This window comes from Chiloscyllium punctatum, chromosome 34 (assembly GCF_047496795.1).
Source record: "Chiloscyllium punctatum isolate Juve2018m chromosome 34, sChiPun1.3, whole genome shotgun sequence".
Classification (NCBI taxonomy): Eukaryota; Metazoa; Chordata; class Chondrichthyes; order Orectolobiformes; family Hemiscylliidae; genus Chiloscyllium; species Chiloscyllium punctatum.
In genome coordinates this window covers 47,156,909-47,173,733 of record NC_092772.1, presented here as the reverse complement: position 1 = coordinate 47,173,733, position 16,825 = coordinate 47,156,909, and the positions used below count along the sequence as shown (strand labels likewise).

The following is a 16,825-nucleotide window of genomic DNA, read 5'->3' as shown; positions in this document are numbered from 1 at the left end:
TCGACAGTCAGGGGAGATGACAGCCCTCTCTTGTTTTGAAAATGAAGGTGTTGTAAATTTAATAGGGGTTTGTATTGGGTCAGTATATTGTTATAGAGTTGGAGGGAGATAACAAACCTTTCAGATAAAGGAGGCCGCAAGTTGGAAAAAGTTGATGTTTCATGTTCACTTTTAAAGTTAAAGAATGAATTGATATTTTTTCCTTTAAGTCGTGGAATTTGAGGAGTTCTCACTCACTCATAGTTTAATAGATTACGAGGCAAAGTGAGCTTTTCTGGGCATTTGTTTTAGTTAATGGAGGGGTTTCCTGTCATGTCATAATGACTTTAAAACAGGGAGGGTTTTCTGAATATTGATGGAAACGTACAGAGCAGGTTCAGCTGCCTGAATGGAATGGTCCAGAAGTGGTACACTCCGCAAATGGTTGCGAAAGGGATACCTGAGTTTTGGTTGCTGTTTTGACAACAAGTCAAATTTAACCAATCAGTTTAAATTATGCCCCAGGATGATAAAACCCAATCGAGTTTGAGTTTATTGTTTTGACAACATTGGACCAATGACAGGGAACGATGTTGGGGGAGAGGGGGTGTATAAAACGCAGGTATTTTGAAAATTTGGTCAGAGAACAACTGCCACTAGACAGCAGAGCAACGGTCGGAGAGCAGACTGCCCTTCAAACATCTCGCTCTCAACGGAGTTAAAAAACACACACTGAATCCAAAAGGTACCTGTTCCTGAAAAACACACTCGCAGTAAAACCGAGCAAGATAACCCAGCAAGGTCAGTAGCCGGGAGACTGAGGACAGCGGAGAGGACAGAGACTGTGTGGGGCTGGAGATGAAGTTAATGTGAAGTTTAATAAGTGTTTTATTGGAACAGCATGTTATTATTAGAGAGTTCGGATCAGATCGTTAGTAGTCAAGATAAAGGGGCTGGATTTGTGAATAGCTTTTGTTTATTACACACGATTAGAGTCAAGAAAGTAAATTGTTATTTTCTTTAGATAGTGGAAATTTGGAGTTCTCTATCACACGCTCATGTGTTAACGGATTATAGTGCATTCCTGGGCGTTTGGTTTTGTTTAACAGAGGGGTTTGGTCTCCACACTGTAATACAAGCTCGGCAGCTTATCCTGCACACTATGTTCCAACAATTCACTTGACGTTCCCAATAACTTCCTGCCCCTTGTCCTCCCTCACCAAAACTGACTCCGATTAATTCTCACACTTTTTAATTCAGAAAGAAATTCTAAAACCTCTCCCGCATTATTTCGGGGTCAGATTCACGATCATGATATTCCTCCAGTCCCCACACCCCTCCTGATTACCATAACCCCCTCCCGCCCCGACACCCCCTCCCTATCTCTGTAACCCCCTCCAACCCCTACACCCCCTCCCTATCTCTGTAACCCCCTCCAGCCCCTACACCCCCTCCCTATCTCTGTAACCCCCTCCAACCCCTACACCCCCTCCCTATCTCTGTAACCCCCTCCAGCCCGAACACTTCCCTCCCTATCTCTGTAACCCCCTCCAGCCATTACATTCCCCTCCCTATCTCTGGAAACTTCTCCAATCCCACACACTCGAGTATCCCCCAATTCCCAGCGTTCCACCATTGGGGCTGTGCCTCACATGGCTGGGAGATCAGAGCTTTGGAATTCCCTCCGGAAATCTTTCCACCTTCTGTCTCTCTCTCTCTCTCTCTCTCTCTCACTCACTCTCTGTCTGTCTCTCTCTCTCTCTCTCATACTTTCTCATGGTTTCTGTCTCTCTCTCCATCTCTCCCTCACTTTCTCTCTCTCTCTCTCTTTCTCTCTCCCTCCCTTCCCCACTCTGTCCCTCCCTCCCACTGTCTCTCCTCCTTACAGCTAAACACTGACTGAATGTTTCGGATCCTCTCTCCCTGACCCCTCCCTAGGTGTCTGAGGTGTGACCTTCTCGAGAATGGCTCACTCTGTCTGTTTGTTCACTTTCAGATAAACCTCGCAATGTCAGTATCTCACTGACTGAGGGACACAAAGACAGACTGCAGGAAGGGGACTCTGTTACCTTACAGTGTGATGTCCTCTACAGTCAACCAGCCGTCACCGGGTATTCCTGGTATCAGGACGGAGTTCAGCTCCCCAGCGCTTGGCGTCAAACCATGGAAATCAGAGACATCAGCTACTCACAGTTTGGGGAATATTTCTGTGAAGTGAGGAACAGCATTGGGAGCGGCAGGTCGGAGGGTATTGAATTGAGAGGGCAGTGTAAGTGCCATAGATCTCTGTGTGGAGGGTTATTGGGGGAACTGAGTCTCGTTCAGGTACCCCTGACACAGCAGTGAGGAAATACTCCCGGCAGGATGGGGATAATCAGAGGGAGATGGAGGGAAGGCCGAAGGCAACACAATGAGAGGTGAGCACAAGTGGAGAACTGGGAGCACTGTATACAGCTCCCCAGACTGTATATCTCTCAGTTAGACCCACACTCACAGCACTGTGCACAGCTCCCCAGACTGTATATCCCTCAGTTAGACCCACACTCACAGCACTGTGCACAGCTCCCCAGACTGTATATCCCTCAGTTAGACCCACACTCACAGCACTGTGCACAGCTCCCCAGACTGTATATCCCTCAGTTAGACTCACACTCACAGCACTGTGCACAGCTCCCCAGACTGTATATCCCTGAGTTAGACCCACACTCACAGCACTGTGCACAGCTCCCCAGACTGTACATCCCTCAGTTAGACCCACACACACAGCACTGTGCATAGCTCCCCAGACTGTATATCCCTCAGTTAGACCACACTCACAGCACTGCGCACAGCTCCCCAGACTGTATATCCCTCAGTTAGACCCACATTCACAGCACTGTGCACAGCTCCCCAGACTGTATATCCCTCAGTTAGACCCACACACACAGCACTGTGCACAGCTCCCCAGACTGTATATCCCTCAGTTAGACTCACACTCACAGCACTGTGCACAGCTCCCCAGACTGTATGTCCCTCAGTTAGACTCACACTCACAGCACTGTGCACAGCTCCCCAGACTGTATATCCCTGAGTTAGACCCACACTCACAGCACTGTGCACAGCTCCCCAGACTGTACATCCCTCAGTTAGACCCACACACACAGCACTGTGCATAGCACCCAGACTGTATATCCCTCAGTTAGACCACACTCACAGCACTGTGCACAGCTCCCCAGACTGTATATCCCTGAGTTAGACCCACACTCACAGCACTGTGCACAGCTCCCCAGACTGTATATCTCTCAGTTAGACCCACACTCACAGCACTGTGCACAGCTCCCCAGACTGTAAATCCCTCAGTTAGACCCACACTCACAGCACTGTGCACAGCTCCCCAGACTGTATATCTCTCAGTTAGACCACACTCACAGCACTGTGCACAGCTCCCCAGACTGTATATCCCTCAGTAAGACCCACACTCACAGCACTGTGCACAGCTCCCCAGACTGTATATCCCTCAGTTAGACCTCACTCACAGCAGTGTGCACAGCTCCCCAGACTTTATATCCCTCAGGTAGTCCCACACTCACAGCACTGTGCACAGCTCCCCAGACTGTATATCCCTCAGTTAGACCCACACTCACAGCACTGTGCTCAGCTCCCCAGACTGTATATCCCTCAGTTAGACCCACACTCACAGCACTGTGCACAGCTCACCAGACTGTAAATCCCTCAGTTAGACCCACACTCACAGCACTGTGCACAGCTCCCCAGACTGTATATCCCTCAGTTAGACCCACACTCACAGCACTGTGCACAGCTCCCCAGACTGTATATCCCTCAGTTAGACCCACACTCACAGCACTGTGCACAGCTCCCCAGACTGTATATCCCTCAGTTAGACCCACACTCACAGCACTGTGCACAGCTCCCCAGACTGTATATCCCTCAGTTAGACCCACACTCACAGCACTGTGCACAGCTCCCCAGACTGTATATCCCTCAGTTAGACCCACACTCACAGCACTGTGCACAGCTCCCCAGACTGTATATCCCTCAGTTAGACCCACACTCACAGCACTGTGCACAGCTCCCCAGACTGTATATCCCTCAGTTAGACCCACACTCACAGCACTGTGCACAGCTCCCCAGACTGTATATCCCTCAGTTAGACCCACACTCACAGCACTGTGCACAGCTCCCCAGACTGTATATCCCTCAGTTAGACCCACACTCACAGCACTGTGCACAGCTCCCCAGACTGTATATCCCTCAGTTAGACCCACACTCACAGCACTGTGCACAGCTCCCCAGACTGTATATCCCTCAGTAAGACCCATACTCGGAGCACCGTGAACAGATCCAGTCTCTGTTTTGCACCAATGATCCCAGAACCCAAGGGGTTAAAAATGTCGGGAGATTGTGAGCAGACTGAGGCTGGTTTCTCTCGAGGGGAGGGGGCTGAGGGAGTGACCTGATTGAGGGGTTTAGAATTCTGAGAGGGGGTTCACTCGGGGAGATGGGCGAAGGGAGAGACCGGAACGAGGGGCCGCTGGTAGGCGACAGTCCCAAATAAATCCCATTGGGAATTTAGGAGAAACATCTTCACCCAGAAACGGCACGGTGAGAATTTGTGACTGACTACCACAGGGATTGGGGGGGGGAGTTGGTGACGAGTGTGGAATGTGAGACTCACTCCCACAGGGAGTTGGCTGGGGTGGGAGGTGGGGGTAGGTGGGTCTAACTCCCACAGGGAGTGTGGGGTTTTATATGTGGGACTCATGTTGACGTATTGAGGAGTGGGAGAGTAGGAGATGGTGACAGAAGGAGACAAACAAGGGGTTGGGGACGGGGTTAGCAGAGGGGCCGAATGGAAACTTCAGTGACAACACCATCAGTAAAACATTTCCCACCATGTCAACATTAACCAGATTGGTAACAAACCTCTGTTTCAGATAAACCGAGAGATTTTCAGATTGCACACAGTGTGAATGGTGACGCATGGAGAGATTTAACGTCTGTGAACGAGCGTGACACTGTGAATATTAGCTGTACCAGTCAGAACAGTGACCCTGCAGTCTCAGGGTACAGCTGGTACAGACTCACTCAGAACAAGCCAGTCAGCGGGCGGATACTGCTGTTTGAAAGCATCAGCAAGGACGACAGTGGGAATTATCAGTGTGAGGCTAGAAACAACGTTGGGACAGGAAGATCACACACCATCAACATCAGAGTGAAGTGTGAGTATACCCAGAAACACAGCTCCTGAATTCATTCACCTGGTATTTCCAAACCTGGTCAAACAGCTTCTGTACGTTAACCATTCAAGGGCACATGCAGATAGAGTGCCGCACTGTCGGAGGGTCAGTGCTGAGGGAGTGCCGCACTGTCGGAGGGTCAGTGCTGAGGGAGTGCCGCACTGTCGGAGGGTCAGTGCTGAGGGAGTGCCGCACTGTCGGAGGGTCAGTGCTGAGGGAGTGGGCACTGTCGGAGGGTCAGTGCTGAGGGAGTGGGCACTGTCGGAGGGTCAGAGCTGAGGGAGTGGGCACTGTCGGAGGGTCAGTGCTGAGGGAGTGCTGCACTGTCGGAGGGTCAGTGCTGAGGGAGTGCCGCACTGTCGGAGGGTCAGTGCTGAGGGAGTGCCGCACTGTCGGAGGGTCAGTGCTGAGGGAGTGGGCACTGTCGGAGGGTCAGTGCTGAGGGAGTGCCGCACTGTCGGAGGGTCAGTGCTGAGGGGGTGGGCACTGTCGGAGGGTCAGTGCTGAGGGAGTGCCACACTGTTGGAGGGTCAGTACTGAGGGAGTGCCGCACTGTCGGAGGGACAGTGCTGAGGGTGTGCCGCACTGTCGGAGGGTCAGTGCTGAGGGAGTGGGCACTGTCGGAGGGTCAGTGCTGAGGGAGTGGGCACTGTCGGAGGGTCAGTGCTGAGGGAGTGGGCACTGTCGGAGGGTCAGTGCTGAGGGAGTGGGCACTGTCGGAGGGTCAGTGCTGAGGGAGTGGGCACTGTCGGAGGGTCAGTGCTGAGGGAGTGGGCACTGTCGGAGGGTCTGTGCTGAGGGAGTGCTGCTCTGTCGGAGGGTCAGTGCTGAGGGAGTGGGCACTGTCGGAGGGTCAGTGCTGAGGGAGTGGGCACTGTCGGAGGGTCAGTGCTGAGGGAGTGGGCACTGTCGGAGGGTCAGTGCTGAGGGAGAGGGCACTGTATGAGGGTCAGTCCTAATGGTGTTGGGTGTTTATTTCCAGATGCTCCGACCAGTGTCCGAATCACATTCCCACCTTCAGTTCGAGCTGGAGTGTGGACATCCCTCAGCTGTCAGTCTGATGGCCATCCAGCAGCAGTTTCCTATCACTGGCGGAAGGTGTGTCCACACGGTTCGATGTCTCCCTGTTCTGGGAATCAATGGACGTCTCAATGTTCATTCTACGCTTCTGTTGAAGATGTTGGCTGTGAGATCACCTGTACAGCGGAGAACACCGTGGGTGAAAAGGAATCTGATCCCATACGACTGGATATTCAGTGTGAGTGTCATCAGTCTGAGAGTCCCACTCACCAACAAACTCTCACATTATACTGAGCTAAAACTTCATGTCCCTCCCTATCCCTGTACCCTCCTCCAGCTCCTACACCTCCTCCCTATCTCTGTAACCTCCTCCAATCCCTACACCCCCTCCCTATCCCTGTACCCTCCTCCAGCTCCTACACCCCCTCCCTATCTCGGTAACCCCCTCCAGCCCCTACACCCCCTCCCTATCTCTGTTACCCCCTCCAGCCTCTACACCCCCTCCCTATCTCTGTAACCCCCTCCCTACCCTACACCCCCTCCCTATCTCTGTAACCCCCCTCCAGCCCCTACCCCCCTCCCTATCTCTGTAACCCCCCTCCAGCCCCTACACCCCCTCCCTATCTCTGTAACCCCCCTCCAGTCCCTACACCCACTCCCTATCTCTCTCTCTCGTTTCTCTCTCTCTCCGCCTCTAATATGTTTCTTGCTCTGTGTTGAGACAGTTTGCAGTCATACAGCTGTTTCTTTCCTTATAATCCATCTCCTGGTTAAGCAGGTGCTACATAAATGCAGGTTGTGCGTTGTTGCCTCTTTATTTGTCACATTTCCTGGTTTCATTTCCGATCAGGGATCTTTCTGGTGTTCCCCCACCCCACCCCTCGGAGACCCCCTGTCTCCTCTGGACCTGGATATGTGAGGGATTCTGAAATCTTGGAATCACGTCTCTCTCTCTCTCTCTCTCTCTCCCAACAGATGGACCGAGAAACGTGGAGATTATTTCTGAGGATACAGTGAAGGAGGGGACCGAGATCACGTTAACGTGTCGAGGTGAAGCCAACCCCCCGGTTCATACCTACAGCTGGAGGAAAATGTGCAACAGACAACGGAACAATCTGCGAGAAAATACCGACACGATTAGGATTCAACCCACCAGGAATGATGCATCTTGTAGCTACATCTGTACAGCGCGGAATTCTGTCAGCTCCCGGGATTCTACACCCAAACACATTAATGTACAGTGTAAGTAAAGAGTGTGTGGGATATACAAGAAATATCCCGCAGTTAGACCCACACTCGGAGCACCGTGCACAGTTCCAGTCTCTGTATCCCTCAGTCAGACCCACACTCGGAGCACCGTGCACAGTTCCAGTCTCTGTATCCCTCAGTTAGACCCACACTCGGAGCACCGTGCACAGTTCCAGTCTCTGTATCCCTCAGTTAGACCCACACTCGGAGCACCGTGCACAGTTCCAGTCTCTGTATCCCTCAGTTAGACCCACACTCGGAGCACCGTGCACAGTTCCAGTCTCCGTACCCCTCAGTTAGACCCACACTCGGAGCACCGTGCACAGTTCCAGTCTCTGTATCCCTCAGTCAGACCCACACTCGGAGCACCGTGCACAGTTCCAGTCTCTGTATCCCTCAGTTAGACCCACACTCGGAGCACCGTGCACAGTTCCAGTCTCCGTACCCCTCAGTTAGACCCACACTCGGAGCACTGTGCACAGTTCCAGTCTCTGTACCCCTCAGTTAGACCCACACTCGGAGCACCGTGCACAGTTTCAGTCTCTGTATCCCTCAGTTAGACCCACACTCGGAGCACTGTGCACAGTTCCAGTCTCCATATCCCTCAGTCAGACCCACACTCGGAGCACTGTGCACAGTTCCAGTCTCCGTATCCCTCAGTTAGACCCACACTCGGAGCACCGTGCACAGTTCCAGTCTCTGTATCCCTCAGTTAGTCCCACACTCGGAGCACCGTGCACAGTTCCAGTCTCTGTATCCCTCAGTTAGACCCACACTCGGAGCACTGTGCACAGTTCCAGTCTCCGTATCTCTCAGTTAGACCCACACTCGGAGCACCGTGCACAGTTCCAGTCTCTGTATCCCTCAGTCAGACCCACGCTCGGAGCACCGTGCACAGTTCCGGTCTCTGTATCCCTCAGTCAGACCCACACTCGGACCACCGTGCACAGTTCCAGTCTCTGTATCCCACAGTCAGACCCACACTCGGAGCACCGTGCACAGTTCCGGTCTCTGTATCCCTCAGTCAGACCCACACTCGGACCACCGTGCACAGTTCCAGTCTCTGTATCCCTCAGTCAGACCCACACTCGGAGCACCGTGCACAGTTCCAGTCTCCATATCCCTCAGTTAGACCCACACTCGGAGGACCATGCACAGTTCCAGTCTCTGTATCCCTAGTTAGACCCACACTCGGAGCACCGTGCACAGTTCCAGTCTCTGTATCCCTCAGTTAGACCCACACTCGGAGCACCGTGCACAGTTCCAGTCTCTGTATCCCTCAGTTACACCCACACTCGGAGCACCGTGCACAGTTCCAGTCTCCGTATCCCTCAGTTAGACCCACACTCGGAGCACCGTGCACAGTTCCAGTCTCTGTATCCCTCAGTTAGACCCACACTCGGAGCACCGTGCACAGTTCCAGTCTCTGTATCCCTCAGTTAGACCCACACTCGGAGCACCGTGCACAGTTCCAGTCTCTGTATCCCTCAGTCAGACCCACGCTCGGAGCACCGTGCACAGTTCCAGTCTCTGTATCCCTCAGTTAGACCCACACTCGGAGCACCGTGCACAGTTCCAGTCGCTGTATCCCTAGTTAGACCCACACTCGGAGCACTGTGCACAGTTCCAGTCTCTGTATTCCTCAGTTAGACCCACACTCGGAGCACCGTGCACAGTTCCAGTCTCCGTATCCCTCAGTTAGACCCACACTCGGATCACTGTGCACAGTTCCAGTCTCCGTATCCCTCAGTTAGACCCACACTCGGAGCACCGTGCACAGTTCCAGTCTCTGTATCCCTCAGTCAGACCCACACTCGGAGCACCATGCACAGTTCCAGTCTCTGTATCCCTCAGTTACACCCACACTCGGAGCACCGTGCACAGTTCCAGTCTCTGTATCCCTCAGTCAGACCCACACTCGGAGCACCGTGCACAGTTCCAGTCTCTGTATCCCTCAGTTACACCCACACTCGGAGCACCGTGTACAGTTCCAGTCTCCGTATCCCTCAGTTTGCCCCACACTCGGAGCACCGTGCACAGTTCCAGTCTCCGTATCCCTCAGTTAGACCCACAGTCGGAGCACCGTGCGCAGTTCCAGTCTCTGTATCCCTGAGTCAGACCCACACTCGGAGCACCGTGCACAGTTCCAGTCTCCGTATCCCTCAGTTAGACCCACACTCGGAGCACCGTGCACAGTTCCAGTCTCCGTATCCCTCAGTTAGACCCACACTCGGAGCACCGTGCACAGTCCCAGTCTCTGTATCCCTCAGTTAGACCCACACTCGGAGCACCGTGCACAGTTCCAGTCTCCGTATCCCTCAGTTTGCCCCACACTCGGAGCACCGTGCACAGTTCCTTGCTCATCATCCGAGAGGTGGAATAGTCAGGCATTAGAGAGGAAGATGCAGTTGAGAATGAGAAATGGTGGAACTGTGTAGATGGGCTGAATGGCCTGTTTCATGATGTAAGGATTGAGGAGTCCTGGTGGTCTCTATCTGAAATGATGTCAGTGCTCTGGGGAAGGATTTATTCGGGGATTTGGGAGAATGTTCCACAGCGTTATCCCTCTCCCTGACCTGAATCGAGCTGTAATTCCTCTTGTAGATGGTCCTGGAGATGTTACCATTGTTCGCAGTGAGCCACAGGGAGAGGTGAAGGAGAGAGACCGGGTTACCCTGACCTGTAACTCCAGGAGTAATCCAGGAGCTCTCTACACCTGGTATAAGGACAATGTGAACACAGCAGTTAACAAGGGGACAGGGAACATCCTGACCATTCGCTCCATCACCCCAACGGAATCTGGAGATTATTACTGCAAAGCGGAAAACATTATTGGAAAACAAACTTCAAAGAGCTTCAGGATCGAGGTGCTGTGTGAGTGACATTCCCAGGTTGACCTTTTCCCAATGTAAACTTCCCGGTCTCTGTCACTACTCACTGCATGAGAGCTATTTATCCAAAACTTCACTGTCCCCCGGTCTCTGAACTCACCGCGAGTCCCTTTCCTCAGTCACCCTCCTCTCACTCCCTCTCCTGCATCGTTCCCCTGTCCAGGAACACCTCGATTGTAAAATTCCCATTCTTGGCTTTCAACACCCTCCATCTCCCCCTCCCAATCTCTGTCACCCGCTCCAGCCCCTACACCCCCTCCCTATCTCTGTAATCCCCCTCCAGCCCCTGCACCCCCTCCCTATCTCTGTAACCCCCCTTCAGCCCATATACCCCCTCCCTATCTCTGTAACTCACTCCAGCCCCTACACCCCCTCCCTATCTCTGTAACTCACTCCAGCCCCTACACCCCCTCCCTATCTCTGTAACCCCCTCCAGCCCCTACACCCCCTCCCTCTCTCTGTAACCCCCTCCAGCCCCTACACCCCCTCCCTATCTCTGTAACTCACTCCAGCCCCTACACCCCCTCCCTATCTCTGTAACCCCCTCCAGCCCCTACACCCCCTCCCTATCTCTGTAACCCCCTCCAGCCCCTACACCCCCTCCCTATCTCTGTAACCACCTCCAGCCCCTACACCCCTCCCTATCTCTGTAACCCCCTCCAGTCCCTACACCCCCCCTCCCTATCTCTGTAACCCCCTCCAGCCCCTACACCCTCTCCCTATCTCTGTAACCCCCTCCCTACCCTACACCCCCTCCCTATCTCTGTAACCCCCTCCAGCCCCTACACCCCCTCCCTATCTCTGTAACCCCCTCCAGCCCCTACACCCCCTCCCTATCTCTGTAACCCCCTCCAGCCCCTACACCCCCTCCCTATCTCTGTAACCCCCTCCAGCCCCTACACCCCCTCCCTATCTCTGTAACCCCCTCCAGCCCCTACATCCCCTCCCTATCTCTGTAACCCCCTCCAGCCCCTACACCCCCTCCCTATCTCTGTAACCCCCTCCAGCCCCTACATCCCCTCCCTATCTCTGTAACCCCCTCCAATTCCAGACCTTTGAACCTGCCGTGATTCCTGAAGCTCTCCTCTGGATTTCTGTTCTGACACCTCTCTGCTGTTCTCCCTCTCTCTGTCGTTGTTCTCCTTATAAACCGACCCCATTGACTGAAGAACTGTCCATTTATCTGCCCCGTGGGATCTGTGACCGATTTTCCTGTGACTTCGCCCCTGACAATGTCTCCCTTAGTGAGTGATGCTCAAGTAATGCTGTCTCTCACTGAGAGTCTTCTCCCTTTCTGTCAGATGCCCCTCGCAACATGAAGGTTTCGATCTCCCCATCGGACAGTGCGATACACGAAGGTGACAACATCACTCTGAGCTGCACCAGCGACAGCAACCCCCCAACCAGCTGGTACAAGTGGGTGTGGAGCCGGGGGCAGAGGACTGTGAATCTGCCGTCATTCAGTGGACATCTGACCTTGTACCGAATCACTCACAGACAGGAGGGTGTGTACTCCTGTGAGGCGGGGAACACAGTCGGTGCCAACAGGTCGGAGGGTCGCAGGATAGAGGTTGTGAGTAAGTAAGCAGCCCTGATATTGACCTCTGACCCCCTGCTCTCACCCTGAGTGTTCAGCTCAGCCCTCAGTGTTAACATTGCTTTACTCCCAGGACAGTATGATTCCCTGTCTGTTATTCTCACTGAAACCCCCCCACCCTCCATTTTCAACATCCTGGGGGTTACCATTGACCAGAAACCCAACTGGACCCACCACATTAACCCAGCGGCTCCAAGAGCAGGTCAGAGGCTGGGAATCCTGCAGCGAGTAACTCCCCTCCTGACTCCCCCCAAAGCCTGTCCCACCATCGACAAGGCCCAAGGCAGGAGGGTGAGGGAATACTCCCCACTTGCCCCTGGGTGGGGGCAGCTCCAACAACACTCGAGAAGCTCGACACCATCCAGGGACAAAGCAGCCCCCACACCCACAAACATCCCCTCGCTCCCTCCCCCACCGACCCTCAGTAACAGCAGTGTGTACCATCCCCTCCCTCCCCCTCCCCCACCGACCCTCAGTAACTGCAGTGTGTACCATCCCCTCCCTCCCTCCCCCCACCGACCCACAGTAACTGCAGTGTGTACCATCCCCTCCCTCCCTCCCCCCACCGACCCACAGTAACTGCAGTGTGTACCATCCCCTCCCCCCCCACCGACCCTCAGTAACAGCAGTGTGTACCATCCCCTCCCTCCCCCCACCGACCCTCAGTAACAGCAGTGTGTACCATCCCCTCCCTCCACCCACCGACCCTCAGTAACTGCAGTGTGTACCATCCCCTCCCCACCCCCCACCGACCCTCAGTAACTGCAGTGTGTACCATCCCCTCCCTCCCCCCACCGACCCTCAGTAACAGCAGTGTGTACCATCCCCTCCCCCCCCCCCCCACCGACCCTCAGTAACAGCAGTGTGTACCATCCCCTCCCTCCCCCCACCGACCCTCAGTAACTGCAGTGTGTACCATCCCCTCCCCCCCCCACCGACCCTCAGTAACTGCAGTGTGTACCATCCCCTCCCTCCCCCCACCGACCCTCAGTAACTGCAGTGTGTACCATCCCCTCCCCCCCCCCACCGACCCTCAGTAACTGCAGTGTGTACCATCCCCTCCCTCCCCCCACCGACCCTCAGTAACTGCAGTGTGTACCATCCCCTCCCCCCCCCCCACCGACCCTCAGTAACTGCAGTGTGTACCATCCCCTCCCTCCCCCCACCGACCCTCAGTAACTGCAGTGTGTACCATCCCCTCCCCCCCCCCACCGACCCTCAGTAACTGCAGTGTGTACCATCCCCTCCCCCCCCCCCACCGACCCTCAGTAACTGCAGTGTGTACCATCCCCTCCCTCCCTCCCCCCACCGACCCTCAGTAACAGCAGTGTGTACCATCCCCTCCCTCCCTCCCCCCACCGACCCTCAGTAACTGCAGTGTGTACCATCCCCTCCCTCCCTCCCCCCCCCTCAGTAACTGCAGTGTGTACCATCTACAAGATGCCCTGCAGAAACTCACCAAAGATCCTCAGGCAGCACCTTCCAAACCCACGGTCACTTCCATCTAGAAGGACAAGGGGCAGCAGGTACATGGGAACACAACCCCCCCCCCCCCTGAACCGAACCTTAACCCTTCCCTAACGCAGGCAGAATGAAGGGGGCTTCGGGCACTGCTTCAGTTTGTGGCCGTCTCTCAGTAGCTGAGTGACCCGAGATGGCAGGTGGGAGGATTGGACAGTGGCTGGTTCATTGCTGCTTCCTCAAAGAAGAGCTTTCTCCTCTCAGAGTGAGCAGGTCGATGTTCAGTCCAATTGCATCCCGGAAATGCATCCGAACAGGTTACTTATCCCCGGGATTACCAGGAATAAGAAGCTTATCCCGCTCCACCCCCACCCCCCCAGCCAATTCTGACATAATCAAAGTCTCAAAAGTCAGGGTGAAAAGTCACGAATAATTGTCCCTGGAGGAAATGTATGAAATGTCGAGTTTCCCTGGAGCATCGTAGGCCGAGAGGTGACCTTCCAGAGGTCATGAGGGACATGGACAGCATAAAACAACAAGGTCTTTTCCCCGGGGTGGGGGAGTCCAGAACTAGAGGGGCAGACGTTCAAGGTGAGAGGGGAAAGGGAACTAAGGGGCAACTTTTTCACCCAGAGGGTGGTACGTGTATGGAATGAGCTGCCAGAGGAAGTGGTGCAGGCTGGTACAATGACAGCATTTAAAAGGCACCTGGATGGGGACATGAATAGGAAGGGGTTTGGAGGGATAGGGGCCGGGTGCTGGCAAATGGGGCTGGATTAGGTTAGATCCCCTACAGTGTGGAAACAGGCTCTTCGGCCCAACAAGTCCACACCGCTCCTCCGAAGAGAAACCCACCCAAACCCATTCCCCTCCCCTTATATTTACCCCTGACTAACGCACATCACACTGTGGGCAATTTCCCGTGGCCAATCCACCCTGACCTGCACGTCTTTGGACTGTGGGAGGAAACCGGAGCACCCGGAGGAAAACCACGCAGACACGGGGAGAATGTGCAAACCCCACACAGACAGTTGGGAATTGAATCCAGGACCCCGGTGTGTGAGGCAGCTTGTGCTAACCACTGAGCCACCGTGACCCACCCCCCCCCCCCTATTAATTGAGGATATCTGGGTTAGCATGGACGAGCTGAGCCAAAGGGCCTGTTTCCATGCTGTACAGCTCTATGACTCTATGACTGCAAATCCCCTGACTCCGATGGGACGCATCCCGGGATATGAAAGGAAGCAGCTGCAGAGATAACAGAGGAACATGTAGTACTCTTCCAGGATTCCTCAAATTCTGGAGAAAACCCAGAGGATTGGAAAACTACTAATGCAACACCTTTATTTATATAAAAGAACTCAATGGAAAACAGGCACACCTCTTGGTGCATTAGCTGAACATCTGTCATTGGAAAAATGTTCAAAAACAGGGATTAGGTTAGAAATCCCACAAACCCCAGGTTAGAGTCTAGCAGGTTTATTTGGAAGCACTAGCTCTTGGAGCGCCAGTTCTTCAGCAGGTAGTGGGGCAGGATCATAGGACACAGAATTTATAATAAAAGATCAAAGTGTCACACAACTGATGTGATGTATTGGACGAACTGACATTGGTGTTAAGTCTTTAATCAGTTCGAATGAGGATGCAGGTTCCAATTGATTAATATGTAAATCCCAGAACTTCTTTCACATCTCCTTCTCCGAGATAACTTAAGGTTTTGTTTTTAAAAATCTCCGCTCTGACAATGCATTAAAGGAGTGAGGTTAGAGTCAGACTGGTTCTACTTCCAAAGTAGGAATTTTTAAAAATGTCAAATGGTCTAACCTGGTGGTGCGTAATTTTTAACTTTGTCCAGCCCATTCCAACACTGACACCTACACACCATGAATGCAGAGCATTGGGAAAGAAATTGTATGGTTAAAAAATAGTTGGAATGACACCATGGAGGGGTGGGTCATGCCTGAGAAAATTTACATGATTTGGAGATACCGGTGTTGGACTGGGGTGTACAAAGTTAAAAATCCCACAACACCAGGTTATAGTCCAACAGGTTTAATTGGAAGCACCAGCTTTCGGAGTGTCGCTCCTTCATCAGGTGATAGTCAGGCGCTCTGACACTAGTGAGCTTCCGATTAAACCTGTTGGACTATAACCTGGGGTTGTGGGATTTTTACTTTTTTTTTAAAAGTTGTATTCTCAGGTTAGCTGTTGAAAATGTTCATAGCTAGACTCAACATATTCTGGATAAGTGGTGCTGGAAGAGCACAGCAGTTCAGGCAGCATCCAAGGAGCTTCGAAATCGATGTTTCGGGCAAAAGCCCTTCATCAGGAATAAAGGCAGTGAGCCTGAAGGGTGGAGAGATAAGCTAGAGGAGGGTGGGGGTGGGGAGAGAGTAGCGTAGAGTACAATGGGTGAGTGGGGGAGGGGATGAAGGTGATAGGTCAAGGAGGAGAGGGTGGAGTGGATAGGTGGAAAAGGAGATAGGCAGGTCGGACAAGTCAAGGAGACAGTTACTGAGCTGGAAGTTTGAAACTAGGGTGAGGTGGGGAAGGGGAAATGAGGAAGCTGTTGAAGTCCACATTGATGCCCTGGGGTTGAAGTGTTCCGAGGCGGAAGATGAGGCGTTCTTCCTCCAGGCGTCTGGTGCTGAGGGAGCGGCGGTGAAGGAGGCCCAGGACCTCCATGTCCTCGGCAGAGTGGGAGGGGGAGTTGAAATGTTGGGCCACGGGGCGGTTTGGTTGATTGGTGCGGGTGTCCCGGAGATGTTCCCTAAAGCGCTCTGCTGGGAGGCGCCCAGTCTCCCCAATGTAGAGGAGACCACATCGGGAGCAACGGATACAATAAATGATATTAGTCAACACATTGTCTAGCTATCACCATTGTTAACAGCTAACCCGAGAATGCAACTTTTAAAAAAGGGTTTTGTGATTCTCACATGAAAGAAGTGAAACTATCACTGTATTCGAACAGATGAAAGGCTTAACAGACAATCAATTTTTCAATGTATAATTTCAGTTACATCACACTGTAAACTTTTGCTATAAATTCTGTGTTAGGATTGAGCCCTCCACAATCACCTGATGAAGGAGCGACGCTCCGAAAGCTAGTGCTTCCAATTAAACCAGTTGGACTATAACCTGGTGTTGTGTGAGAAATTTACCGGAATTCTCTGAGGAAGGAACAAGCAGAATAGATAAAGGGGAAGGTGTGGATGTAGTATATTGAATTTTTATAAAGGTGTGGGGCTGATGGGAGGCTGGCTGGAGGACTTCAAGACCTGGTTGGGGGGGTGGGGGGCATCTTTTTTAAGGTGAGATTCAACAAAGACACGAGGGGCAATTGTTTTCCCCAGAGGGTGGTCCGTGTGTGGAATGACCTTCCTGAGGAAGTT

At 53.1% G+C, this 16,825-nt stretch overlaps 1 protein-coding gene across 1 annotated transcript in view; it reads left to right on the top strand.

The window, feature by feature from the left end:
• Positions 1-7,486, top strand: part of LOC140458738 (B-cell receptor CD22-like) — a 51,472-nt gene extending 43,986 nt beyond the window's left edge. The window contains exons 8-11 of the mRNA XM_072553397.1: positions 1,976-2,248; positions 4,914-5,198; positions 6,199-6,474; positions 7,212-7,486. Coding sequence (XP_072409498.1) covers positions 1,976-2,248; positions 4,914-5,198; positions 6,199-6,474; positions 7,212-7,486 — 1,109 coding nt within the window. The remainder of the gene's footprint in view (positions 1-1,975; positions 2,249-4,913; positions 5,199-6,198; positions 6,475-7,211) is intronic.
• Positions 7,487-16,825: the final 9,339 nt, after the last annotated feature.